Source organism: Bacidia gigantensis, assembly GCF_019456465.1.
Source record: "Bacidia gigantensis strain McMullin 20006 chromosome Unknown contig_180, whole genome shotgun sequence".
Taxonomy (NCBI): domain Eukaryota; kingdom Fungi; phylum Ascomycota; class Lecanoromycetes; order Lecanorales; family Ramalinaceae; genus Bacidia; species Bacidia gigantensis.
This window is the reverse complement of record NW_025408596.1, coordinates 1,368,637-1,396,030: the sequence shown is the minus strand read 5'-3', so window position 1 is coordinate 1,396,030 and position 27,394 is coordinate 1,368,637. Positions and strand designations below refer to the sequence as shown.

Here is a 27,394-nt window from a genome sequence, read left to right as displayed (position 1 = left end):
GGAAAATTGCCTTGAGATGATACGTGGCAAATGCGAATCTGTGGAAAATCATCTTGAGACCCTCGATGAAATAGGAGGAAATCCATCCCTTGGCTCGCGAAGTGAGTCGGTCCGTCAAATACATCTTGACGCGCAGGATCTTGTTGAGGAGGCCAGATTGTGTCAAAGATGGACCAGTGGATTATCGGTGACAGTCTCTTCCAGGGGAGGGCAGGGTGATGGGGCGTCAACGCACGAAAGAGATTAAAGCGGATCTCGTTACCGCCCATTATTACCACTCGCTAGATTTTCCTTGGCCTCTATGGGTCGGTCTTGGTAGAATTTCTGCTTTCGTCTTTTCAACCTGATATTCAGCTGTTCTTTTCTGCAAAAATTACAGGCAGGAGGCTGATAGGGGGAGCGCTTAGAATGCGACTATCCATACTCGAAAATACATTTCACTCTAACACCGGTTCAAGAACCTGAGAGGAACGCTCGTTGCACCTTACGAGTGAACTCACGGATTCCCGCCCCTGCCTGCGCCAACGACCGTACCTTCTCCTGTGTCCGCACCGGGCAATCCTGTTCCGCCTGTACTTGTACCTGTGCCTACCCCACTCCCCGTACTCGGTACCTGCACCTGCCCATCCGGCTGGTTATTATCATTACACTGATGATACCCGCTCGCATCCAAGTTTATCTTCCCATCAACCCACAACAGCTTCCCCTCATCACCAACATCCGAATTGGTAAGCACAGCACAGTAATCCGTCGTCCATCCTCCCCTCTCAGTCTTGGTCCCATTTGCCTGCGGAACCACAAACACGACAATGTCAGTTGAGAGTTTCCCCATCGGCGCCGTAGGTTCCGGGACTGTGTTGTTAGCCGCGTTGGCGCCAGGGTACGCGATGGGCAAAAATAGGAGATCTTGGGAGAGGTCGCAGCCGGCTGCCGGGATGACTGTGTAGATGTCTTCGTTTGCGTCGGATCCGAGCTGCGCGGAGGGATGGAAATGGGCGGGAGAGCCACCGCCTTGGCTGGGGATTCCTAGTAGGGATTCCTCGTAGCCGGCAATACCCAATTCTATTCTTGAGGCGATTGTTTCAATAGAGAGGATGTGCGCGGGCTCATTATTTGTTTCGCAGACGACGCCTTGGGAGGGGATGCCTCGAGCGACGAGCGAAGCGCTCGTACCTGCATCTTGTTGGGGTTGGGATTGGGGTGCTGGATGAGCAAGCGTGGATGTAGTTTGATAGGCGAGGACGAGGAGCAATGAGAGTAGCGACATGGTCAATGAAAGCGGCAGACTAGAGATTGGAGAGCCTAGCTTGATTGATTGTGGATAACATCAAGGCAACACTGCCTTGAGCTACTATGAGTCTGCCCGTAAGAGTCTTTCAAGATGCTTTATATGTCATGCATGTGAACCACGGCTCGGTCGGATGTCGCAAGCAACCCACAACGGAGCTTAGTGTGTACTGAAACGTCCGTTTCGAGGTGACAAGCGAGATTCCGTTGGGACGAATGCTTCCAACCATGAGCATGGCCATTTGATTCGAGCAGTGACACGACGCGATATTCACTGCCCTCTGCGTGGCAGTTCAGTGCGCTTCACCGAGCCGCTTGCTCTTCAAGTTAGCTTCAAGCCGTCGGGTCTCGATGGTCTGTGATTCCCGCACATGCGGAGATGAACCTCTTGTCGCTGCGATGGAGTCTCCATTGCTCTCTGTCAATTAGGCAGAGTGTAGAAGAATGCGCTACATACATCAGATCTAGAATTGCTTTAGTGTTAACGCACTCTAAAGTGATTCATAAAACTGAAACTATGTTAGAGCGTTCACGGCGCACAAAGATAAGAACAAACCTCCCGCCCCCTCAAAAGCAAGAAGATAGGAATGATTCCAGGCGATTCGAGAAGACACAATGAAGATAATTTTGCGAGATCAAAGAGCTTCATCGCCGGAAACCCTACTTATGAAGATGAAAGGGAGGCAAAGGGACGCTGCAGATGGAAGTTGCAAAGGTTGGGCGGGACAGATCATTTTGAAAGTATATACAGCTTGATATGTCGATAATGCTCAAGCGCCTAAGATCCTGTAGATTGAAGCAAAAATGGCATCGCAGACTTCAATTTGAACTCGTTCACACGACGACGCAGCAATCACACAATCTTGAGTCAACGCTTACAGTGGGCCTTTGGGTCGGGACTGTGGTCGAGTGGGACTGGCTTAGCCCAGGCACTCCAAATACCAGGACCATTCACGAACTTTCCTTGAGAAGTCCGTGGAAGGTTCGATTCACTTTTGCCCAGATTCACTCTTCCTGGTTTGAGTCGTCAAAGTGCAGGTGAAGACGGGTGATATACCTTTAGGCCTTGACCCTCCCAGAAACTCTTTTTGCCCAAATTTCGAGCGGTTGTTGGGCTATTGGGCCTGCTTTCCATGTGGTTCACGTCGTGCTTTCGTTGTTTGCGATGGCCAGACTAACCCAATTCGGGACGTGTCATATCAACACTCATATACCGTAAGCTTCAGGGACAACCATTAGGAAATTCAGCGAAAGAGAAACTGTACCTTCTCTTGATCACCCACTCTTAAGAAACGCCATCTGCCACGAATGAAGCCACAGAAAGTATGTCAGGGATTGATACTTTGAGCTCCTAGCGGGCCAGGTGTCTTAAATTCGCCACGCCCCAAATCGATCAACAACACACCACAAGTTCAAGATTGAGAATGTCGCAACATCGAAAGGCAGTAGACATGCAATGGGAAGCGGACTTGCAGAAGGCCATAGCTGCGTCGCAAGAGACAGCAATGCAGGAAGGAGTGCCAATGTCGCCGCAAACAGAAGTCTTGGAGTGTCCTTCGACTCCAACACCAAAGTCTTCATCGTATAAGGAAAGGAAAGTCTGTGGGAAGAAATCTGCTTCTCGAAAAAACGAATATGAGATAGACTCTACCGTTAACACCGCCTCCCCAAATTTCCTAAGGTCGACCCTAGGACGCATCGGAAAGCAAAGCCTCCAAGAGATGATTGAAGACGAGTACATTGATCAGGATCAACGATCTGAGGGTGGTATCTCCACAGCTTTCAGCCAGACTGTAACTCCAAGGAAGAAATGGGACCCCTTCAGACACAAGCGACGAGAAAGATTCAAGGCGTCGCGTCGGATCCCACAGATACGCTCTCCTTCGCCACCGAGGGGGTTTTGTACTCAGGAGCAATATGCTGATGCCGAGCGGCAAGCAAGATTGAATGCCCGTTATTTTCTTGCACGACTGCCGCCTGGGAGAAGAGTGGAATATGGGTGGATGCCCGCAGAATACAAATACTCTGAGAACGGTCACCGGTACCAATTAGATGAAGAGTGGGAGACTTTGGGCGGTAGGGTGGTATATGTGGATGTTGAGATGGAATGCCGGAGGAGAGGATATAGACCAAAAGAGGAAGTATATGTGGAAAGCGAGGCAGTCAAGGAGGCCAGAGCTTGTGCAATGCAGTGATATAGATTGCAGGAATCCTTGTCGGCTCGAAGCTCGGTCTTGGAGGGCAGAGATAGATGTCAGATGAGCGAACCTCAGGAGAGAAGGTTATACGGTTGAAGGAACTGCCGTCGAAAGGGCACTTTCAGGGAAGCTTGGAAGCTTCCAAGGCGCCGCTTCCGTTGGAGGGCATACGGCATAGGATAGGGTCCTGTATCGAAGGTGTATATCGAAGCAGTAGCTCATCTGTCCGACCTCATTTCTCTGTGCGTCCCAATTCAATAATTATGCGAGGCTTAGTTGGTCAGAAGATAATCGAAATACGCCAAATCCAGTACTAGGGTCACTTCTGAGGGGTGGCCAGGTCCGGAAGACTTCCGCGTTAGCTCTTCCCGCCAGACATTGCTTGCGAGGCACACCAAACAGCTCAACCTCTCAAAATGCGGCTCGATGTGAAGGTAAGCTGCTATTGCTAGAGCCATACAGTGGTTTCGGATCCAACTGAATGTTCTCTACAGCGACAGCTTTTTGCCCGCTCAGAGCGGGTGAAAGGCATCGATTTCCACCCTACTGAGCCATGGATCCTAACAACCCTCTACAGCGGCCACGTTTACATATGGTCGTACGAAACCCAAGCAATCGTCAAGACGTTCGAGCTCACAGATGTTCCTGTACGAGCAGGGCGCTTCATCGCTCGCAAGAACTGGATCGTATGCGGGTCAGACGATTTCCAAGTACGGGTCTACAATTACAATACCTCTGAAAAAATAACAGCCTTTGAAGCTCACCCTGACTACATCCGTGCTATTGTCGTTCACCCTAATCAGCCATTTGTTCTTACCGCCTCCGATGACATGACCATCAAATTGTGGGATTGGGATAAGGGATGGAAGTGCGTCCAGGTATACGAGGGTCACAGCCATTATGTGATGAGTATGGCCATAAATCCGAAAGATACGAACACCTTTGCTTCGGCATGTCTAGATAGAACCGTCAAAATATGGAGCTTTGGGTCTGGGCATGCTAATTACACTATGGAAGCGCACGAGACGAAGGGGGTGAATCACGTCGATTACTATCCTCAAGCGGACAAACCCTATCTGCTTACAACATCGGACGACCAGACCGTCAAGATCTGGGACTATACCACGAAGTCGCTCATCGCTACGTTAGAAGGCCATACAAGTAATGTTTCCTTCGCCTGCTATCACCCTGAGTTACCGGTCATAATATCTGGTTCTGAAGACGGGACCGTCAAGATCTGGCACGCGAACACATATCGATTAGAACAATCGCTGTCTTATGGTTTAGAGCGCGCATGGTGTGTAAGCTATCAACGCGGTCAGCAGGGCATCGCAGTCGGATTCGATGACGGTGCAGTTGTAGTGAAAATGGGCAGAGAAGAGCCTGCTGTTTCGATGGACAGCTCAGGCAAGATGATATGGGCGCGACAAAACGAAATCGTTTCCGCCATCATTAAATCTGAAAGCAGTATTGGGACGAAGGATGGCACACCACTCAGCTTAGCCTCAAAAGAGCTTGGGAATTGTGAGGTTTATCCACAAACTCTTACTCATTCTCCAAATGGCCGATTTGTATCTGTTTGCGGAGATGGTGAGTATATTCTCTACACCGCTCTAGCATGGCGTAACAAGGCGTTTGGTCCTGCTCAGGATTTTGCGTGGGGGGTGAATACTAAGACGAATGATTATGCGATACGAGAATCTGCAATGAGCGTCAAGATCTTTAGCAATTTCAAAGAGAAGAGTAGCGGCCTGGACGTAGGTTTTCAAGCGGAGGGTCTTAGCGGTGGCCACCTCTTGGGCGTAAAGGGCCAAGGGGGCATTGGTTTATTCGATTGGGATTCAGGGGCTTTGGTGAGGAGAATAGAAGTCGACCCAAAGAACGTGAGCACATTGCCTCCTGTATCACTTCACTAGTCGTCTGAACACTCCTAGGTATACTGGTCCGGCAGCGGTGAGCTCGTAACGCTCGCTTGCGAAGAGACCTTCTACGTCCTGCGCTTCTCTCGCGAGAACTACGAATCCGGTGTCTCTGCCGGTCTCGCAGACGAAGACGGTGTCGAGTCCGCCTTCGAAGTCGTCACCGACATCAACGAATCCGTTCGCACAGGGCAATGGGTAGGTGACTGCTTCATTTACACCAACAGCACAAACCGCCTCAATTACCTCGTCGGCGACCAGACATACACCGTCTCCCATTTCGACAAACCCATGTATCTCCTTGGCTACCTTCCTTCGCATGGAAAAGCCTACGTAGCCGACAAAGACGTTGGTGTAACATCCTACTCCCTTTCCCTCAGTGTCGTCGAGTACCAAACCCTCGTCCTTCGTGGCGACATGGAGACAGCGGCAGAAGTCCTCTCCACCATCGCTGACGACCAGAAGAACAAAATCGCTCGTTTCCTCGAAGGCCAGGGGTACAAGGAGATGGCGCTCGAAGTGGCTACAGACCCAGAACAGCGCTTTGACCTCGCTTTATCCCTCAACAATCTCCCTGTCGCCCTCGACATCGCTCGCGAAGCAGACGTAGAACATCGCTGGAAGACCGTGGGCGACGCCGCTCTGGCAGCATGGAATCTCGCACTTGCCGAGGAATGCTTTGTCAACGCTAAGGACATGGGTTCCCTGCTGCTGCTTCACACATCTACAAACAATGCCGAAGGGCTGAGGAAGCTAGCGAGTCAGGCTAACGACTCCGGTGCGTACAATGTCGCCTTCTCATGCCTGTGGCATCTAGGCGACGTGGACGCTTGTCTCGATCTACTCCTCCGCACAAACCGGACGGGTGAGGCTGTGCTCTTCGCGCAGACGTACAAACCGAGCAGATGTAGGGATATCGTCCTACAATGGAAGACGGGCCTAGACAGAAGTGGCAGGGGAAAGGTGAGTCGGATGTTGGGCGTGCCCCCAGCAGAGGGGGAGACGATTTATTCCTTAATTGGGAGGAGCACTTGAACTTGGAGCAGGCAGGCGAGAGGGGGGCTTGATTGATGCGGGCGAGGAAGAGGCGAATCAGGATGTAGATGGGGCTGGGCAGGAGATTGAAGCTGCTGCTTAAGGCACAAAAAAGGTAGGAAGCTGCTGCTTTAGCCAAAAAAAGAGCAAAGTATTGGCTTTTGCCAGAATTGAGATGTCTATGATACGACGATAGTTTATCAGCGAGTATTCTGTGCTGGTAATCGGTTGCTTGAAGGGTTGTGTGGTGTGTAAAGCGCCCAATTGAAGCTGATGGAGAAATGAGAGAACCCTTGAATGCCTCCCACCGTTGCAACAAGACTTCATGACCGTTCCTTGCATTGATATTCATATCTTCATTAACGATACACAGTCGAAGTCATTCCACGAGACATGAATTCCGAAACCGAAAAGCCAGCCCCAATCACCGAACCTGCGAGGTCAGTCTAGCAAGCGGCGAAGTCTGCAACCCATCCCCTCCACGCAACGACGCAGCGTCTATCATTCCATCCTCTCCAGAAGTTGGTTCGGGGGTGGCACTAGGACTATGCCCTATCTTCGGCCGGCTCTTAAACACACTATCGTACCCGGCACCAGGACTGAAGATCTCCTGGGGAGGTGTCAACTCCCTTGACAAGGCCTTGTGTGGAGTCTCAAACTGATTGACGGGATACGTTTTGGAATCGCGGCGGTTGTTGAGAGATCTCCGCTGAGGCTTGATTTTGGGTGGGAGAAGAGAAATCGATTGGCGGGTCCGTTCTACGAGATTCGCTCGAGGAGCTAAGGAGCTGTTTTCTTCTATTTGTGGGATCGTAGGGCGAGGTGGGGGTGCCATGGTTGGAGGTGAATCGTTTGCGGCGAGGCGAGTAGATGGCGTGGCGAAGGCCATGGACTGTCGGGTCCTCTCCAGGAGCGAAAGGGCAGGTTTCACGGGTGTCGGGGCGGCATTGAAGGGTTGTGGGTCAATTAAATTGGCTGTCTCATCTTCCTCTTCGATCCGATCCGTGCCAAATCTGCGGTCAATATTGGGTTGTTGGACTTCCAGCAGGCTCGACGGTGGGCTTTGCAGTGCTGCTTCTTTCGCAGCAAATGGCTTTTGGATCTCACTTGGACTGGGTTCTTGATTTCGAGGGCTGCCAAATGAATTGCTGGGAGACGAACGAGGAATGCCCAACTTTGTTCTGTCATCTTGATTGAGCTCAGAAAAGCTTAAGTCATTGTGACTAGTTTCATTTGGACCATTGAAGATGGAATCAATACGAGAGTCACGCCGCTTTAAAAAATCTTTCGGGGTGCCGAATGTATGAGCGCCTGCATCAGAGATGCTATGGGCCTGTAGCGGCGAGTACTCAAGGCTTTGTACCGGTGACATAGTTGCTTGAGGCGAGCTAGGCGCAAATGCCAGAGGAAATTCACTCTTTCGAGGGCTTTTCCTTGGGCTGAATACAAGATCCTTCCCTCTCCGCCGGTCCCCAATCGTAGTGCGAGTCCTTGAGGGAGACGAATCTTGCGGTCGGAGAGGGGAAGTTGGCTTCGCATTCGTCTGCATGCCGGCCTTCAGGGTCTGCCATTTCTGAACACGCTCATTCTGTGCCCAGACTCGCTTCGCCAAGTTCTCAAGCAGACCCGATGAATCAACGCTTAGATCTGGGGTCAACGCGCCATCATGAATGCCTGGCCAAAGGGTCTCAAATGTCTCATCAAGCAGCGAATCCTTTGCAAATGACTTTTCGTCGGTCGTAAGCGCATCAATATAACCCTGATTTCCTTGCCACTGCTGCTCAAATTGCTTTGCTACCCTTGCAACAGTAGCTTCACCGGCAATGTTCTCATCCAGGAAGCTCTGAGTCGTGACAATGTTTTCAAATCTGCGATCTAGCTCACGGTCCTTTACATCCAAGACCTTACCAAAATGGCAGTACCTTTCCTTGAGCTCAGCCTTCCTGAGCAAGATCCGATTGAGAGCCGAACGATGTGCTGTAGCGAGTGGCAAGAATGATCGGTGGTCCGATGAAGACAGGCTCTGATTGCAACATACGTCGCGTACAATGCTGTCTCTCCCTTCAGCCCGTTCGGAGACGACTTTGCGGAGAACCAAAGTCGAAAACGCGAAAAGCAGCTCGATGAACTTTTCACCCTTGCAATCATCAAAGGATGATTTCCGCAAGATGGTCTCCTTTGGTAAAGCTCCCTCTAGCTTGAGTTTATTAAGACACCGAAACAGTGCAGCGCGAAGATTGGCAGATTGAAGTGGCTCGAGAGAAGGAAAGAATGGCTGAAGTTTCTACACTATACGGTCAATCGCGTATCTAGATCCCACCGTACGGAGGACTGTACATTAGATGTTTCCTCAGGATCCCAAATTTTGAACAGATGATACAAGCACCACTCAGCGGCCTGGATACGCGCTTTCTGGTTCGGGCCGGCATCCTTGCTCATCAATGCTTGCGGAGACACGATCGACCAGTCATCTTGGTTGTCGAGATCAAGCAACCGAAGGTTTGTTATGAGTGATCTGATGCTTTCGCTCGGCATCGGAAGTCGTTGAACTTTTGGAATGTCATGAATTCAGCTGCATCCTATTCGATCTACAAGCCACAGAATTACTCGTGTTCATGTGATTTGTCCCTTGAATGAATTCCCTTGAGAGGTTGTAAATAGACGCGCACATCCACAAACGCGATGTCTTGAGCCCTGGCGCTAAGCTCAAAGCTACCGTATTCTATAATTGGCTATCCAGATTCCGGATCTCGCTGACGTTCCATTTATCTTCATGCGACAAACGTTCTCGAAGTCTACTACCTACTCCTCACCATAGCACGATCATACCAAAGGGATCGCATATCTATTCACACGCTCGAAATGGCAGACAGCCAACAAACCATATCACTCCCATCCATAGTTCTCCTCACAGCCGTCAGCTTTTTCGCAGTCCGATATTTCTTCTTTCCCTCAAGCCCAAACTCCTCTACCGGCTCCCGCTCTCAGCGCTCAAGACAAGCGGATCCTAATGATGTGGAACGAATAGCAACTATGTTTCCACAAGTGTCGAGGCGGGATATAATGTGGGACCTACAAAGAAATGGAGGGACCGTGGCAGCGACAACGGAGAGGATACTGTCAGTCGGCGCACTGGATACGGTAGGAACGCTAGATTTGGAGCACGTTATATATTTACTGACTTCTCTGTCACCTCAGCCGCCTCAAAGCTTCCAGCCCGTCATTCCAAACGCAAGCTCTTCAAGCTCAGGATCGTCCTCGCAGACTAAGCCTGAATACATGGATCTCATAAAACGTTACAACCTCTCGGACAAAGTATCCACAGCGCCATCACCGGTAGGTGACTCTGCTTCTTCGAAACAACAGACTTGGAGCCAAGACAAGAAAGAGCGACAATCGATGTTTCAGAAGCGAAGGGAGGATATGATCCTTGCTGCGCGGAGGAAGATGGAGGAGAAAGAGCGCAATGATGCTACATGATCCTCTTGCAAGTATTTTTCATCTTGGCTTTGCGATGGCGTTGGGGGTACCATGTACATGAAGAGGATTCTGCAATCAATCAATTTATCTAGCTTCGATGAATAATGACTCCTAGTCATACTACTTACAAATTGCCTCCGAGTACCTGACTCTGGGGTTCCGAACGCTCTCAGCTAAGCAATGCTATATCTGGATGCATTCCGCAGGCACCGTACACTGTACTCAATGTATCCATCACACGTCCCATCATCCATTCTCCCACGCATTGACCGACAAACAATGATCTCCCAGTAACCCCTTAAAGCTCACAAACCCGCCCTTTTCACAGCTTACTCTTCATGCCTTTCGTCTTCTCCCTATACACCTTGTCCGAGACCTCCACGCTCTTCGGATCCATCGCCACCTTCCCATGCTCACACGCTGCCAGAATCTTTCCCAACTTTCCCCCACCCTCATGCCCCTCTGCTTTCCCTTGCCCTTCCTTCTCCTCCTCAACGGCTCTCATCACAGCCCTCAAATGCGCCATCCGTCTCCCATACCCCACAATCTCACACTCCACCTGCACCGTGCACCCTTGCTTCACAGCCCCAAGATACGTCACGTTGAGCGTCCTACTAACCCCCCAATTATTCTCCCAGAACCCGGGTCCCTGAATCAAGCACAGGGCGATGGACATGCAAATGTCGAAGATCGTAGCCGTAGCGCCGCCATGGAGCTGCCCTAGCGATTGGCAGAGAGAGTGTGTGATGGGGAGGGTGAAAGTCATGGTAGGAGGGCCGGGGGATACTGTGGCTGAGGAAACGGAGAGGAGTTTGGCGATGTCGAGACCCCAGCCTACGTAGTTTGGGAGGCGTTGGAATGCGTGGAGGACGGCGCGGGCCCTGGTGAGAGCTTCGGAGTTGGTGGAGGGGGCCATTGTGCGTGTGGTGGGGATCTTGTGGGAAGCTGGGAGAAAGGCATTGCGTGGACTCATGTATAATAGAAGAGTAGCACTGTAGTCTCACATGGTTGAGTGTCAAAGGTTGGATTAGGAAGTCGGACGCTTGTTAGATGTTTCAACCCGCACGAGTTATTTCTTTGGAGTATCTTGCGATTCGCAAGACGCCTCAATCATATGGATCGAACCATTCTGGCTACTCTTTGCGAACACTTCGTTCCTCGTCGCAATCGTATCATCCCATCGTATCTACAACTTACTATTCCCCCACCTCGGTCGCCTCTTCTCACTAAAGGCCCTCAAGCCCTCCCCATAATTTTCTCCCCCAACCAGGTCCTCATAGATCCCCCTCTCCAAACTCTCAGTCGCCTCCTCCACGCCCCCTCCATCCCATGCGCTCTGCACACCCTCCTTACTAACAACCACACTATCAGGACTATTCCCCGCAATCTCCTTCGCCCATTCAATCGCCATATCCACAACCCCCTCCCCCTTTCCCCCATCAGCGACTGCATTAACCAATCCCCACTCCCTCGCCTCCTCCGCACCCACCTCCCTTCCAGTCAACACCATCTCCATCGCCCTGACCCGTCCCACAACTCTCGGCAACCTCCCCAACGCCCCCGCAATAGCAACCACCCCCTCTTGACCTCCGGAAACGCGAATCTCGCCTCCTTACTTGCAAGCACAATATCCGCATTTACCACCATCTCGCACCCGCCTCCAAACGCCAATCCATTCACCGCCGCTATCACGGGCTTTTTCCCCCTGCGCCTACTAAGGCCTCCAAACCCGCTCTTTGGCAGACCGTCCCTTCCCCGTTCCCCTCCACCTTTCCCTGCCCCCACCCCTCCGACCCCATTTTCACCAGATCTCGGACGAGAAGAGGCAATGGCCAGAGCTTCCTTCAAATCCATCCCCGCGCAAAAAGCCCTCCCTGCCCCCGTGACGATCGCGACGCGCAGGGCGGGTTCAGCATCGAACCAGGTGTAGATATCATGGAGTTCAGTGTGGCCAGAGCGGGGGATGCAGTTGAGTTGTTTGGGGCGGTTGAGGGTGATGAGGAGGACTTGGGGGGTGGGGAAGGCGAGGAGGGTGAAGGATGTTGTGGGGGGAGGGGGGGTGGAACTTTGGTGGTGGAAGAGGAGGCATGGTTGTTCAGATGGAGCGATAGTCTTCGTTGGAGTGGAGATGGTCTTTGTTGATGATTTGTAGAAGTATTAGGCCGTTGAGGGGCCTCAATTGGAGTTTCACATTGTCATGCTGAGGTTGAGAATAGATGGAAGCTCAGAGCCGAGGTCAATTGAGGTGATCGCGAGGGTAGGGGGCCGGAAATAGCCTAAACTCAGGGCTGATCGAAGGCCACTAGCGCAAAATATCCGAAAAAGGGGCAGGCAATTCCATTGACTCTCATCGATTAAGTATTACCGCATGTCATGCTATTAAAGAATACCACCTGCATCCTCCCACTCTTGACGTCTATACACGTCCTCGGCAAATCCAATCAAGGCATCTCTTCTTGGTTGGAAGCCAACCTGACAGCGGCCTTGAGGAGCATCCCCGGGTCCAGGGTCCTGGCGACCCATATGATATGCAGCATTTTCCGAATGCATTGTGGTGTAATTCGGTTTCTTTCTTCTAGGAATATTTTCAAGGAAATCGAATTTGGTCGTCTCACGACGGGTTGGGGGCATCTCCACAGGGTCGGTGGGGTTGTAAATCTCTGTCTGCGGTGAGCTGGGCTGCCTCGTTTCATCACTAGACTCGCCATGCTTTCCGCGGCTTGCAGGCGATGGAGTCTTTGCTTGACTCTCCTCCATTCCCTGATTTTCTTGAGGCTTTGTCTGTGGATGCTGATGTGTTTTCGGCACTCGATTTTGGATGTGGTGAGTTGCTGCGACTTGATTCCCGGCACGAGTGCTTGGACGTGACATCGCTTGATCCTTGTGAGGATTTGCTACGCCTTGGTTCCCCGCTCGAACGCTTGGAGGTTTCGTCGCTTGATCTTTCACGTTTCTTCTTGAAGCCTCTGCGAAGTTTTCTGAAGTCGCCAAGCTCTTCTGCGGCCTTTCTCGTTGTCTCGTCTGCGGCGTCATCCGCGAGGGTTTTGTTGACTTTTGCATTGATAATGGCACTGTATAACTCGTCACTGAGTTCCACTCGACCTGTCAGGCTTCTGAAAATGATCATCAGGGAATACTTACTCGAGTTTGCTGGTGCTTTGGCTCGGTCGACATGCTCTGTTTGACTTTTGGACTCTTCTCCTTCAGAGGCTGACGGTTTGGGCATAATAAGCGGGTATATATTTGGATGCGGTCGCGTCGATGAAGTCTTAATGATTGTGGGAACCGATGTATCGTCGTCATCGTCATTCAAAGGACACTCGATCAGCAAAGACTGAGGCGGATCCTCGTCTTCCTCTATTGCGAATGGACGGGTGAGCTTTTTGAACGAGCTCGTGCGTTTTGGTAGCCTTCGTTGCATTTTTGTCGATCTGAGCGGAGCCTCTTGGTCCGCGGGTCTGGAAGCATTCTCATCCACAGCTGTGGCTCTCACGTGTGCAAAACTAGCGTCCGATGCAAATCTTGCAGTACTACCTTGGATAGCCAATGACTCATTTGCGAACCGGACTCGAGGCGGTGGGACCGTCGGGTGCTCTGGGAGACGTAACCCTGTTGGGAAGCCCCAGATGTCATACATCGGCGATAGACCTCCTCTTTCAAGGCATCTCGAAGTATACTCTAGAGCTAAGGTACAAGTCTCAGTACTCGCCATCTCTTAGGTTGGAGCAGGACAAATCTCTACCTTGATTGGGAAAGCCAAGCTGTAAGGTCGAAGCAAACAGAGCGTTTTGGTCCTTTGAAAGACGCTTTTCGTCATTGATCCCAAACATGTTCTTCATCATTGTTCTCACAAGTTCCGGGGCAAGGCAAATTGTTGATTTGTCTGGCAAGCCTCCAGGGAATTGTACTTCGTTGAGCCGTGTCCGGCGATCGAACACTTTAGGGCGAAGCCACATGAAAAGCTTTGCCATCTGAGGGCGATCCTGCTGAAATGGGCTGCGATCATGTTAGCATTGGGATTCGATGAGTGGTGCGCATTTAACATACTATGGTTCATCAAAACTGGGAAAGTGAGGTAAGGCTCGCTCCATGAATTTGGGATCGCTTTCGGAGGTGATCAATTGGCCGAGAAGCTCGATCTCTCTCTCGTTGCTGTTGTTGCAACTGATGCGCCTGACCATAGCGATGATGAAAGACTCATAAAGCTGGTAATCGAAGCGACGATTGGCCTCCTTCCAACCGTCTGGAGCAAAGTAGAGGTTGGTTTGGCTCCGTTCATCATTAGCTAGGCCATCGATAAATCGACTGATGCATTTGAGATCATCCATGCCTTCTGCTTGTTGACTATTTGCATTGCAGAAAAGCTGGTGTTCGCGAGAGACAGGAACTGAATGCGCAGGACAATGTGTTCACAAGGAGAGGGGAAAGTGGCTGGGAGATGAGCAGGAGCAGGAGCGATCCGGCATCACCAATCGGCGGTGAGGTGGGGCAAGTCAGGTTGAACAGTGTTGAACTGATACTCCCGTGAATAACATATGACACGCGGTCTGGAAGGTGTCAAGTGCAACAGGCAAACCCGTGTAGCTCGGATCAAAGGGGACACTTCATTTATGCCTAGGACGGCGATATCGAAGCTGCTCTCTCACCGCTTGTAGGACAGGAATGCCTTATGCTTTTTGTTTTCGTCACATGCGCTCAATGCATCATTCACTTTTTCTGCACCTTCTCCACAATCTTCACAACGTCGCCATAGAGCTTGTCGGATGAGCTGAGCCCAGTGACCTCTTTGACCACCGTCGCAGCATCTTGACTCTTGAGCTTCTTGCCAAGCTCGAAACTCTCGTCGTCGCCTTCCACATCCACGAAGGCGAAAGTCTGCTCGATTGCGCCCAGAAGACCACTAATCTTAGCTCCCTGCTCTGCTAAGGGCTGGGCAGGCCCAATGAAGCGTTCCTGTCGCCCGAGCTTCCTCAGCGGCGCACGACCAACGCGCTCGACATAGTCCTCCAGCAGAGGATTTGAGATCCGTTTCACAATCTTCTCTACGTAATCTTTCTGTTCTTGCGTAGGGATGGAGTGCTTGGAGACAATCAAATGGCTTGTCTCACTTAGGACATCGCGCACCGCATCATTGATCTTCTTGTCGTCAAGCGCTTCAGCAATGGTTTTCTTGCCCAACGCCTTCCCGTAATAGGCTGCAGTAGCGTGACCCGTGTTGACGGTGAATAGCTTCCGCTCAATGTACGGAACCAGGTCATCAACGTAATGGATTGCGTCCACCTTAGGTGGGCTATGAGGAGCAAATGGGGACTGGTCTACCACCCATTCGTAGAAGCTCTCAATTCTAACGTTCAAGCCCGCATTCGGGTCCTGGCCTGGCACTATGCGGTCGATGGCTGAGTTTGCAAATCGAGCCCGATCACTGATAGACGATAGGCGATCTTGTGGAGTATTCTTGCTGTCCTTGATGAAGCCTGCGAGGGTGTCTGTTGCACCAAGCATGTTCTCACAGGCGATGACAGCCAGTGGCGTCTTATCTGTGCGCTTGTCTATGGCCTTGCCAATGACCGGAGCAATGAATTTTAGGATATTCGGGCCAACGGCGCAGGTGACCTAGTACCCATCAGCTATTGAATGCTACGGGGCGCTATGTCAAGGCTTTTCCTTACAAGATCTGCTGTAGCGATCTCATCGATTGCTTCTTTCTCATGAGTCTTGGTGTTGAGAGCCCGGTAGTTCTTGATCGTCTCTGCTTTCTCGCCTTCTGTGCCTATCGTTGTCACGGTGAAGGTTGGTGTGTTTTGAAGCTGCTCGATGAGCTTGTCTACGACATCCAGGAACACGACCTGTAGCAGGTGATCAGCGGTCTGATATGAGAAGCTGAGCCTCGGCTGCACTCACTTCATAGCCCGACAAGCAAAGCTTCTCGGCCACAAAGCCACGGCCAATGTTGCCTCCGCCAAAGTGGACTGCTTTCGGGGCCATTGTGAATATGAGAGGGATTGTGAGTGGTAAAGGTCAGCTTTACGTAGGCTATTGATAACCAGCAACTCGAAAGCACGAAGGGATTTTTGAGTAAAAATAATGGGCGGTGTGTTTTTGAAATGAGCGTTAGAGTGAGTGAAGTTGGAAAGTGGGGCTCTGACAGCAGAGCATCGGGAATTTTTTGCTGCTCCCCGCCGGAACGGGGCCCGCATTCGGGAACCTAATTGGGCCGGCGGAGCCCTAAACTCTGCCAAGCATTTAGGGCATTAGAAGCCCCTGAAAGAAATTTGGGTCATCCACGACGACTCGGTTCTTTCTCATTGAAGCATCGTCCTGCTATATGTTCAGATATCTACTGCTGTCGGCAATGGAATGATTCTGTTTGAGATTCAGCAGCCTTCGTCACGTCGCTTTTCACTATGATTGGTCTACGTTATTCTATGGCGAAATGGAAACCTGTGGGGAGTCAGGTCCAGGCTTGAAAGCAGAGGAATCAATGAATGTCAGGTTTCATTTTCTTCCACAAGGTCCTTCGACTCAATGGAGACCGTAATACAAGGCGTAGCAGGGCTACTTGAACGCATCAGACCCCAATAGTCATAATCTCTGATACGGAGATGGGAGAAGGATTCAATGAAATGGCGAAGGCCTCCAACTTCATTTGCACCAACCAATCTCAAGTGAAAGTGTATTTCCTTAGGCTCGCAAGATCTGTCCAAGGTCTATTTAGAAGTATTCGTGAGTTTTGTGCCATACAACTCCTCCCTCTTTCAATCATGTTGAAGAGCCGGCCGTTGAACTGTAGGCTTTTCCATTCGCCGGGTGGATAGCAACCCAAATCAAAATCCTAGTGGACAACATCAGCAGATTGATTGTCGTCAGCTAAAATACATAGGATAGTACAGTCGCTTGCACGGGCACAGGCGGACAGCCATGAGCTCACCCTCGAAAGAATGTCTAGACTAGGACTTATCGTAGTCTACTCCTTCCAGCTTCGAGTCGCATTTGAGACATTAAGCGACTCAATCTACTTCATGCGCAGGCCCTACTTCCATTTGAAAGAACCTCATGTAACCATGTTCCACTTCCTCAGCCAAGCGTCACATGTTCGAAAGACGACTTGATCTAACCGTTTGGCAGCCAAATATTATCGTGATCCCTGCTTAGAAAGCTTTATGTCGGGCGGAGCTTCTAGAAGGGCGGGAATGCGATAGACATAAGCCCACGTCGATTTCAGAGCCTGATTCACCGTGATTCGTTGGTTTGGCTCATACTGCAGCATTGAGCGTAGCAACTTTTCCAAACTCTGCATTTCCGCATCGCTGTAACCATTGACTCTCGAATTGGACTCATCGTTAACGTATTTACGGAGACGCTGTGCTAAAGGCTCTGGACGCCTGTCTCAGTTCCGTTGTGGCCTTGCTACCATGAGCCATCTTCTGTAAAGAATTTGGAGCGATTGGGCTAGGTTTGCCACATGTTGTCTGGTAAAGAATCTAGAGTGCTACTTGCTTTGATAACGATCGTATCTTCATCCAGACGACCCCAATACTAAGTCAAAAGCTTCTCGCGTCCTAGGATGTCAAAGATCGTCATCCCCATTGACCAGACATCCACAGAATTAGTGACAGGATAGTCAAAGATGTTTTCCGGAGCTCGAACAAGGTACGGAGTATGGAGCTCCTTCTTTTCGAAATCTTTGTCTGAGTCTCCCACAATGAAGGCCTCACCAAAATCGCCAACCACAACTTAACGGTTGGATGCGACCGTATTACTAGGAATGTAAGTAGACAGCACCTCGATCTGGAATTTCGGGACGTGCTTCCCGATTGGCGCCCCGTCGTATCGCCACACTTCCAGTCTCTCGGGTTGCTCATTGTGTGCTGCAAATGTCCAGATCTTGTCTTTTGGCGCCTCGATAAGGATGTTTTCGGTACATAGATCTTGCGCGGGAGAGTCAGCGGTTTTCCCTTCATACGTGAGGAGCAAAACATACCTCCTGGACAATGCCACAAGAGTGAATATACGATGGAGCCAACAGTGATTGCATGGCGATGCTCCGCGCTACCTGAGGAGGGAACCGATTATTTTCATCAGTGTTAGCGCCTTGTGCTACTCGGACAGTGTTGAGAGTGACGTGGAACACAAAACACTGGTGACGCCCATTCGGACCCTCAAGCACAAAGTCATCATAAAGCATCCTCACGAACCTCTTTCTTAGATATGCCAAGTAACCATTTCGTAGAGCATAGTAAACTTTTCATTCGGAGCTCTTAGGTTGCTTCGAATTGGGCAATTCCGACTTTGCTATCTTGACCGAAACCTTTTGTTCCCTCTGAAGATCTCTGCAGAGCCAAACTGTAGAGTAACCGCCGAGTCCAAGTTTGTGGATGACTTGGTATCGATCTTCGGAAAGTCTGTCAACGAGCTGGACGGGATGAACGCCGCCCAAACCATATCGTTCCAAGCTCTCCACGTCCTCGTGCAACACATACGGTGGTCCCTTGAAGTCCCGTGGTGTCGTGGGGTACAGACGAGATGAATCTTCGGGTGAGCTCATTACCAATGTCTTGTCGTTGTAACAAAGATAGCTAGCAAATCTTGGCTTGCTACGTATCCAGAACGCTCTGTTTTTGTTCGCTATGAATCGTAAAAAGCCGCGCGCTCGGTAGCGAATGTTAAGATCAGTCACGAACGCCTAAACACACCTCTTCATACCTCAAGATGTGGAATTTGTGAAAGCAATCCTTTCGGACCATGTTTGTCATTGGTGATGATCGGTAATTCCGTCGATACAATCATCGAATTCGACTGTTTCAAGGTCGTCCAGGTTCTCTAGCGGTCAATCAACGAGGGAAATAGTACGACTGCGATTCACCAACAGATATACACTTGGAAAGATGATTAACCCATGCAGGATGCAGTCTCCATAAGTGTGTGTCGTCTGCAGCTACGGAATATCTGCACCTCTCTGTAGTGTACCAGATGCTACTTGGGACTAATCCCACTAGCAGATGGAAGGATTGGTAACGAAAATGCAGTGAAGCATGTAGAAATCCTGTCCTTAGCACAAACGTATACGTCAGCACTTCGATCTCTCAATTTGGTATATAGTCTTCGCAAGGAGATCTGCTTGCTGCAATCTGGCTCATTTTGAATGAAGACTAGCTTCATGGAGATGGAATTTTTTCGATAGCAGCAACCGTTTAATGGACAATCAGGGTTTCAGGCATCCCAACAATTTTGATATCTGTATGGTCATCCTAACCAGGGCTCCAAACAGACCAGCTGAATGGACATCCTCAAGGCTCAAGTCTCACACCGATCCTGCTATATCCCTTCCTAAAATCAAACTAAGAGGTCATTTCAAGATTCTTCCAGTGACCTTGAGCCCCTGATGCAAATGACAGGCTGACAGATTCGCGACTCGAAGCCCATTCTGATGGTAACAAAGGATCTTCAAGGTTGTTGAGGCTGAGAAAGTCACTGCGAAAGACATGTGTTTTGGCACAGGCTATGGAATTTCCAAAATATGGTGTCTTTATCCAATCATTTGAAAACTTTTGGACTGATCAACATTTCAAATGGTGATGTCGAAATGCCATTGGCTAATTTTAGTCCAAGTCCAAGCGCTATGGAGAAGTGTTTGCTTGCCTCAGAAATAATTTGACAGCCGGCTGGAGAGCGAGGTATTTATTTGCGCCTCAGTCAACGTCGGTGGCGGTGCAAAAGGGAGTATAATCAAAACAGTTGTTTCCAGATGGCCGTCACTGTCGTTTCTACCCACTTGAGTTCATGCCTGCGAGCTGGTTGTCGGTTTTCATTGGCATCGCTGCTAAAGAGGCATTAGGAAGTCGTTTATGAAAGCCAGCAGGAGATCAGAATGTACTCGAAAAGATTTTTGTCTCGTTTCTTCTTGACATATCTACGACAGTAGAATGATCGCCAGGATAAGTTTTCGAAATGGCCCTCATTTCTAGCTCTTCTGTCACAAAACATCGGAAATAGTCAATGGGTTTTGGAGCTGTACTGGTGAAAACCTCAAAGTATCTCCAACTTTACCTAATTGAATGGTGAAAGCTGGTGATAATCCATTGTCCAGCAGACAAAGATTGCTCTGAGTGTTTCATACGGGTCTACGCCAGGAACGGCCCCTTAGAGAACACTGCAACGTTCTCGTAAATTCGATTGTTCGGTCCCTATAGTTGACCCTGAGCTCTTTTGATCTCTACACTGCTTACTTTGTTATGCATATTTTATATTTCTCTATACTCAGCAGAATTGAAACATTATTATAGAATATAACCCAGTAATGTTGCATTCACTTTGTCGAAAATGGTTTTGTACGACCTTTCGGCTTCAACAAAGGCTTGAAACCTTTTGCCTCAGGACCGTCCCTGGCTACCTACCTGGACCATCATATCTCCACTGTTGGATGGGAGAATTCCTCTTTACCGTTTACTAAAGTATTGCATTATCAAATAGTCAAACTTTATCGAGTTAGACCGTAGACAAGAGCTTCACGATATCTCGTATTCACCCTGCATTAGTGGGACAAAGCACCGACCATAAATCGTGGAATCCGCAGATCGAGCTTTGAAATAGTCGAGGTTCCACAGTTCATTGCCATGCGTGACTGGACAAATCAAGGCGTACGAAGCATCGAGCGCGCGCCTTGCATAAGAGAAACGAATCCCCATGATTTGGTCGTTCTTTGCACTCCCTATACATTGGAAATTCGAGCTTTGCAAATCCAGTCGAAACCACCTCTTTCAGGAAATTGATCTGTCTGGTCCCAGAATGTGCATGAAATATGAGAGAGCTTGCAAGGATTGTGGGCAGCTTATGAAAACATCTGTTCCATGTCCGCGAAAAGAAAAATACGATTCAAAGTGCTACCTTCCTATCAGCCTCGCCAGTACAAGGCCCTCCCATCGTTGTGCATCTTGTGCTATCAAACACTCGAAGGGTTTCCGTAACGAGTATCAGAATCTGTATTACCGTGATCAATGTGATACCACGGTGGAGCTTGGATTTGAATGGCCTTATTCAGCTTTGGGCAAGGAAGATAAAGCATTGGTAGATGAATACCGTAAAGGCAGAAAGATACAAGAAGACCAAGCCTTCCTAGACATAGGGGGCTATTACGATCCAGTGACAGGTCGTAAAGTCAGACCACCTGGTATTCCTCTTTCAGACAACCAGTCTCTTCTTGCACAAAACGCACCTACTTCATACCACGAGAGGCAACGAGAGGCTGATCGCGCTGCTAGGGATTGCCTCTTGCAAGAATGTTTGGCGCGTCAAAAGCGAAGCGGTCAGGGAACCTCAGAAAAGTTCACATGATGATCGTGACGGTGTGGTGATAGTGATGGCTATCGCAGGCGCCGAATTTTGAATAATGCACATTGACAGAAGATGCTATTTGTCCAAGAGTGGAGGCGGAACTTGCTAGCCTAGGAAACCTTCAACATGCGGTATCTTCCCAAGGAGAACAGGCGATTGTTGATAGAGCAGCTGAGGATGGAAATAGAGCCGGACTGTCTGCATAGCGGTTTTGCTTAGAGATGATGAGATAAGGTGCATAATTACGATCCTTAGCAATAGATCTAAGATCAACAAGCATAGCATGCACTTGAAAGTGAAAGTCCCGCGTTTTGAGTACAATCACGGTATGATGTTCTGCTCGACAAAGCGTCCATGCTAATAGCATACATTCTGTAAGATTGTGTGAGGATACCAATGAATATGCTTGCATTGCCAGTCGACTAGAAAAGTTAAGCGACAAGGCAGTTGTTTTCATTCGAAAGATTACATCGCGAACTGGGGAGACTCTTTTTGATTTTTTGAGGGCGACTTGATGTTGCTTACACCATGGCAGTCAATACCTTCACTTCTTCACCCAGGCGCGCAACCCGCTTACTGCCGATTTCTAGGTGCTCGGACACTTATTCTAACCATGCAGTTAATCTTTCTTCCGTGCCTCAGGGTGGTGCTCAGCCTCATCGTTGTGGGCACTTAATCTACCTGCAGCGGAAGGCGGGAGGCTACGTCGGATATCAAACAGAATGGTGATATGCGCCTCGAGCCGTCACTTGTTGGGGGCTCGCTGGCCACTCGCATGGACTGAAACATGTTATGCCCTGAATAGGAAACTTGGCATGCGTTTCCACTAAGCCGCTATCAAAGTTGCTGGGAGCATCTCAAGAGCGACGTATATGGGACACCAATATCCGTATCTTGGGCAATCCCTTGGTGTAAATCTTTTCTGCCAATCGCAAACGGTATCGAGCCTCTGCAGCCTAGAAAAAGACAACATGCTATCGCATCATCGACGTCTTCTGCTTTGTCTCCTATCGATCCTGATGCTAAAAGCAGTGGCAGTTTTCGATCCGAACAACCCTGGATACCAAGAAAACTTCGACCCTGCAGAAGCTGATCCAAGTGGTCAAATCACCTGCCAAGGACCGCCGCCTTCATTCAGGATACCTGTGATCTCTGGACTGACCAGCGATCCAGCATCTTGGACATTGCAAGAAATCTGCGCAAAGCCACAGTATGGTGGCAGAGGCCAACACCAGCACGCTGGAGGGTTCTGTCTCCACTATGCAACACCGGAAGAACGTCCCCGTGTGGCGTTCGACGAGTCGGTTCATGCGCTGACTTCACAAATATTGCAAACTCCAAGAGTCTTGACTTACTGCTTACTACGATGTTTTTGCACCAATGGCCTTAATCGTCAGGATGCCTACTTACAAATTGAGCCCATTGATGCTCCTGGGCATTTGGTGAGATATGTGTCGCTCGACCGAGATCTAGTTAGCGGACTCGGCATTGGCGGTGACCTTACACCAGGTCTCGATGATGAAGTGCCTGCATATGTAATGATTCTTTACACACAGCTCGCTGCCCAGCAATATCAGGCAACACATAATGGTGCGTTGGTTGATCATCACGCACTCGATCTTCTCTTTGTAGCTTTTCGACCAGACAATAGGGTGCGATGCGAGGGCACTGTCCCTCGTATCTCTTTGACACTTTATGATCGGCGTGGCCCAAGCTATGGTACTTTGAATTGGCGATGGTCACCGACTTTGAACATACAAAAGCTGTGTGCCAACGCCCTCTCTGATGGAACACAGTACGTTAAGATTCATATCGCTTGGATGTACTCTGATTGCTTCTCCTAACCACTTGGCGTAGTGTCTTGAATGCTGGCGCGTATTGTCATCGCATGCCCGATGGGACAAAGAAAGTGTGGTTTAGCGATGATATTACACCCAACCTTGGATTGACTTGGCAGAACTTTGCTCAATCACTCACAGTACGGACCTTTTGCTTTTCAATGTGCTATTGCGAACCAGGGGAGAAGGACCCAGACGAGGATATCCGTGATCAGCACGTCACGATACCCGGGATTTTCCAGTTCACGCAAAATAGAGCGGTTGGTATTGGACCTAAGGGCAACGTTGACATCCTCATAAGAGGCCCAGGTGGAGAAAAGTTGAACACTATTCCCCTTATGAAACCTGCGGACGGAGGATCGCAAGTTGCCAAGGGTGCTTGCGAAGGCGACGATAAACGATTTTGTCCGTTCGAGGACTGGCCAGAAGATGTGCTCGGACCCAAACCGACTGTACCAGTGGCAGATCCGCCACCCAATGAGGTGGTGCATCTAGAGCAATGTGGGATGGAGTGTGACGATGACAATGATTGCAGCGGCACATGGGACAGTGGGTGTCGTTGTGTGCCGCCCAAGACTCAACCCAACTACATACCTTTGAATCTTATCTTTCCTGACGTACCTACCTTGGACAGAGGCCAGTGCCTAACAATGCCCGAGTACATACTGAGGAGCGCTGCAGCTGCTTATGTTGGTAGGAAATAAACATTGTTTTAGGGAACTCCATGAAGTACTTGGCTATCGTGCAAAAGTGTACCGAGTCTTGAAGACAATGTCAGTAGCAGCCATTCGAGTTCCCAGCTAAGATGAACTGATGTAGATGCCACCAGAGTTTACAGTGTTTGCTCTGGGGCTCACCGCCAAGCCAGGTGCCAAGACTCGTGCCAAGAAACTCGATTGACTTTCACGGCCCGGGGTCAAGCGAGGCTCTATGTTTTCTTACAATGCATCCAATCAAGTCTCATCATCACAACAGTCCTTCCTAATGGCTTCACATACAGCTGCTCAACGGTATCTCAGCACACGTGGAGGCTCCTACAGTGTAAGGCCAGGGTTTCTTCTGACTCTCGAAAAGGATGGCATTATCTATCGTAACGTTTGCTGATGCAAAGCAGCTTTCCTTTGAAGAAGTCGTTCTTAAGGGTCTCGCACTCGATAATGGACTTTTTATCCCAGAGGACATTCCTTCACTGCCACAAAATTGGCAGAACGACTGGCGTGATCTTTCTTTTGAGGACCTCGCGTTTGAAATCTTTTCTCTGTACATTTCAACAGCGGAGATTCCGTCCGCGGATCTCAAGTCTATCATACAAAGGTCATATTCGAACTTCAGATCACCTGATATTACGCCAACCGCAACGTTAGATGGTGGGAAGAAGATCCATCTACTGGAACTATTTCACGGACCGACATGTAAGCCAATCTTCAAGAACTTTTGCCCCAGAATGGTATGGCTAACTCTGATGTTTGCTTGAAGACGCATTTAAAGACATCGCTCTTCAATTTCTTGGCTATTGCTTTGAATTCTTTCTTGTCAGAAAGAACGAGGGAAAGACAGGGGATGATCGCGAACATTTGACAGTCGTAGGAGCTACAAGTGGCGATACTGGAAGTGCAGCGATTTATGGCCTGATGGGTAAGAAGGACATCTCGGTCTATATATTATATCCTACAGGAAAGGTCAGCGCCGTTCAAGAGGCGCAGATGACGACTGTAACTGTAGGTAAAGCAACCACGGAATTATCCTTAGCCTAGATGGACTGACATTTGGGTATACGTAGGACGAAAATGGTAAGTCTCTGACTTACGCTTGCCTTCTTTATGGACCTAAACCTTTACAAAGCCTGGACCCAGGCTTAGCTAATTGTGTCATTACCAGTGCACTGTTTGAGCGTCGATGGAACCTTCGATGATTGCCAAGTAAAGCCCTTTCTCCCTGTCCCAGAGATGTATTTTGACCACACTCAATAGGACTTTGTCAAAGCGCTTTTCGCTGATCCTGCAATCAACAAGACCCAGAAACTCGCTGCAGTAAATTCGTGAGTACATTTGGGACTACGTAAAACGAGCTCTTGGTCATTTTCAAGACAGAATTTGCTGCCACACTGAAACTTAAGACTGCTCGAGGTCGTGCTAATTTTAAGCCTTGTTCAGGATTAATTGGGCAAGAATCCTCGCCCAGATATCGTACTATTTTGCAGCCTACTTCTCTCTAATCAAGTCCAACAAATTCGACCCTTTGACCAACGAGATACGTTTTGTAGTCCCTACAGGTCAGTACGCATTGAACAGTAATCACTAATCTTACTACGTTCCAATTCTACCGTAGAATCATGGAGTGCTTGTGAATCTGCACTGACGCACCACTGTGTTCAGGTAATTTTGGAGATGTTCTAGCTGGCTACTTTGCCAAACGAATGGGTCTCCCAATGTCAAAGCTCGTGATTGCAACGAATCAAAATGTAAATGTTTTCAAGTTACCCGATTCATCTGCGTATGTTTCAGCCTTTAAGGGAGCCCTTTACTAACTCAATATGTGTAGGACATCCTTCATCGCTTTTGGCAGACCGGTACGTACGAGAAACAGGCCACCCACGGTTCAGCAGCCGAAGGCGGCTTCGCAGAAGACGGTGTAAAGGCGCATTCTTCGGGTGTGAAGGAGACACTTTCTCCAGCGATGGACATTCTCGTAAGTAATCTTGTTAAAGGATAGATTGATCCTGATGAAGAGCTCTGTCATAGGTATCAAGTAATTTTGAGCGGTTGTTGTGGTTCCTTGCATTTGAGGTTTATGATACCGACGCAAAAAGTGTCCACGAGAGAAGGCAAGAAGCAAGCTCAAAGGTCAAGGAGTGGCAGACCACTCTAAAGGAACGGGGAGGATTTGGTGTGGAGCAAAAGATCCTCGATGCGGCGAAGAAAGATTTTGCGTCTGAACGAATCTCCGACCAGGAAACCTTGACGAGTATTCGAGACGTCTACAGCTGGCCCAACACGCCAGGCTTGAAAGGGTATGTTCTAGATCCACACTCAGCAATCGGTGTGACGGCGGCACTGCGATCAGCGAAGGCTTCACCGGGCGTGCACAATGTAGCCCTCGCGACTGCTCATCCAGCCAAGTTCAGTAGTGCCGTGGAATTGGCACTGAAAGATGCGAATGATTTTGAATTCAAAGATATCTTGCCTCCACAATTTGTTGGCCTTGAAGAATTACCTAGGCGGGTGATATACGTGAAGAAAAGTGAGGGGTTAGACGGGCTGCGAAAAATCATTGGAAAGAAGGTAGAGATCGAAGATAGAGCTGTAACATAACGGCAGATCTAATGTTCATTTGATTTACTGACTACCAGGCTGTCGCGGCTTCTTTACAATCTAAGCTCCCCTTATTCAATTTTTCCAAAACAGCAGACTGGTGCAGCAGTGGCACCAGCATATCTAAGCCAGATAATCCCGCACGTGCAAGTGACAGTGACCAAAAGTTGATCAACCAGCGCCTAGCATCAAAGATGATCCTACATTTTGAGGGTCATCAAGTATCGAGTGCTGGAAATCATAACCATCCTCGTAGCACTTGAATGTTTTGCATTAGGTCTCAATCTTATACAAGCAACTTCGGGAGGCCTCGAAGACATCTGGCGTCTTTACCCGACCCCCTTCAATAATTGTAGGTGAGTATCTGTGCCAGGAAACATAAATTTGCTTCGCCTAAGTGGATTCCTCAAACTCTTGATATGAACAATTGCCTAAGTTCTTCGTTTCAAATCCATGGAGAAGGGACGGCTGTTTTCAATCCAGAACACCTGCAGCCTTCTGAACGCTTTTATTCTCAAGATTAGCTGAAGATACTGGCAGCGAGTCCTAATGATGGAATAGTACTCCTGATCGTGGGATTAATTTCCCTGAAATCATCATATCCACTTTCTCTCAGATCATAGTTGGCAGGTGGTGGGTTAGCACAGCAGACAGCATGTGCTTTCACCGAAGCCCGAGCACTCGCTACTACTTTCGCAGACCTGATTGAACGGACAGCAGGAAACGCAGCGGAAGAAAACACACGCTTTTCAATCTCTCACATTGACGCACTCTTGACCTATTCTCACCATCTCTGTCGATGTTGCATTCCCTTCTAGCGTTCTAGAAAAAACGATGACCTTGAAATCAATACAGAGATACCAGGAAATGATTTATATCATAGATCTGTCATTAAGTTTAGATCATCGTTGCGCACCAGAATAAAGAGTAACGGGTTCGTGAGGTCATCTTTCTTTACATCAAACTTTTCCAAGATACTTGGCCGCTAATTTTCT

At 49.3% G+C, this 27,394-nt stretch overlaps 11 protein-coding genes across 11 annotated transcripts; 5 read left to right on the top strand and 6 right to left on the bottom strand.

Annotated features, from left to right (window-relative positions):
* Positions 1-496: 496 nt before the first annotated feature.
* Positions 497-1,267, bottom strand: KY384_003340 (uncharacterized protein; the record flags this gene model as incomplete). The annotated part of the gene is made up of 1 exon (XM_044811858.1): positions 497-1,267. One exon carries the CDS (start codon positions 1,265-1,267, stop codon positions 497-499), a length of 771 nt encoding a protein of 256 aa, XP_044670991.1.
* A 1,444-nt stretch (positions 1,268-2,711) lies between these two features.
* On the top strand, positions 2,712-3,482 carry KY384_003339 (uncharacterized protein; the record flags this gene model as incomplete). Its single annotated transcript, XM_044811857.1, has 1 exon — positions 2,712-3,482. One exon carries the CDS (start codon positions 2,712-2,714, stop codon positions 3,480-3,482), a length of 771 nt encoding a protein of 256 aa, XP_044670990.1.
* Positions 3,483-3,901: 419 nt separating this feature from the next.
* Positions 3,902-6,439, top strand: KY384_003338 (uncharacterized protein; the record flags this gene model as incomplete). Its single annotated transcript, XM_044811856.1, has 3 exons — positions 3,902-3,919; positions 3,980-5,368; positions 5,420-6,439. The coding sequence occupies 3 exons, from the start codon at positions 3,902-3,904 to the stop codon at positions 6,437-6,439; spliced, it is 2,427 nt and encodes an 808-aa protein (XP_044670989.1).
* Positions 6,440-6,863: 424 nt separating this feature from the next.
* On the bottom strand, positions 6,864-8,974 carry KY384_003337 (uncharacterized protein; the record flags this gene model as incomplete). The annotated part of the gene is made up of 2 exons (XM_044811855.1): positions 6,864-8,723; positions 8,777-8,974. The coding sequence occupies 2 exons, from the start codon at positions 8,972-8,974 to the stop codon at positions 6,864-6,866; spliced, it is 2,058 nt and encodes a 685-aa protein (XP_044670988.1).
* Positions 8,975-9,301: 327 nt separating this feature from the next.
* KY384_003336 (uncharacterized protein) lies at positions 9,302-9,919 on the top strand (the record flags this gene model as incomplete). The annotated part of the gene is made up of 1 exon (XM_044811854.1): positions 9,302-9,919. One exon carries the CDS (start codon positions 9,302-9,304, stop codon positions 9,917-9,919), a length of 618 nt encoding a protein of 205 aa, XP_044670987.1.
* A 322-nt stretch (positions 9,920-10,241) lies between these two features.
* Positions 10,242-10,835, bottom strand: KY384_003335 (uncharacterized protein; the record flags this gene model as incomplete). Its single annotated transcript, XM_044811853.1, has 1 exon — positions 10,242-10,835. The coding sequence occupies one exon, from the start codon at positions 10,833-10,835 to the stop codon at positions 10,242-10,244; it is 594 nt and encodes a 197-aa protein (XP_044670986.1).
* Positions 10,836-11,025: 190 nt separating this feature from the next.
* On the bottom strand, positions 11,026-11,435 carry KY384_003334 (uncharacterized protein; the record flags this gene model as incomplete). Its single annotated transcript, XM_044811852.1, has 2 exons — positions 11,026-11,048; positions 11,117-11,435. 2 exons carry the CDS (start codon positions 11,433-11,435, stop codon positions 11,026-11,028), a joined length of 342 nt encoding a protein of 113 aa, XP_044670985.1.
* Positions 11,436-12,298: 863 nt separating this feature from the next.
* On the bottom strand, positions 12,299-14,247 carry KY384_003333 (uncharacterized protein; the record flags this gene model as incomplete). Its single annotated transcript, XM_044811851.1, has 4 exons — positions 12,299-12,726; positions 12,818-13,603; positions 13,662-13,915; positions 13,967-14,247. 4 exons carry the CDS (start codon positions 14,245-14,247, stop codon positions 12,299-12,301), a joined length of 1,749 nt encoding a protein of 582 aa, XP_044670984.1.
* Positions 14,248-14,626: 379 nt separating this feature from the next.
* KY384_003332 (uncharacterized protein) lies at positions 14,627-15,904 on the bottom strand (the record flags this gene model as incomplete). Its single annotated transcript, XM_044811850.1, has 3 exons — positions 14,627-15,532; positions 15,589-15,765; positions 15,821-15,904. 3 exons carry the CDS (start codon positions 15,902-15,904, stop codon positions 14,627-14,629), a joined length of 1,167 nt encoding a protein of 388 aa, XP_044670983.1.
* Positions 15,905-22,221: 6,317 nt separating this feature from the next.
* On the top strand, positions 22,222-23,988 carry KY384_003331 (uncharacterized protein; the record flags this gene model as incomplete). The annotated part of the gene is made up of 4 exons (XM_044811849.1): positions 22,222-22,240; positions 22,289-23,045; positions 23,108-23,777; positions 23,908-23,988. The coding sequence occupies 4 exons, from the start codon at positions 22,222-22,224 to the stop codon at positions 23,986-23,988; spliced, it is 1,527 nt and encodes a 508-aa protein (XP_044670982.1).
* Positions 23,989-24,072: 84 nt separating this feature from the next.
* Positions 24,073-26,399, top strand: KY384_003330 (uncharacterized protein; the record flags this gene model as incomplete). The annotated part of the gene is made up of 10 exons (XM_044811848.1): positions 24,073-24,129; positions 24,203-24,500; positions 24,565-24,806; positions 24,869-24,878; positions 24,967-25,007; positions 25,059-25,126; positions 25,242-25,360; positions 25,464-25,549; positions 25,630-25,776; positions 25,830-26,399. 10 exons carry the CDS (start codon positions 24,073-24,075, stop codon positions 26,397-26,399), a joined length of 1,638 nt encoding a protein of 545 aa, XP_044670981.1.
* Positions 26,400-27,394: the final 995 nt, after the last annotated feature.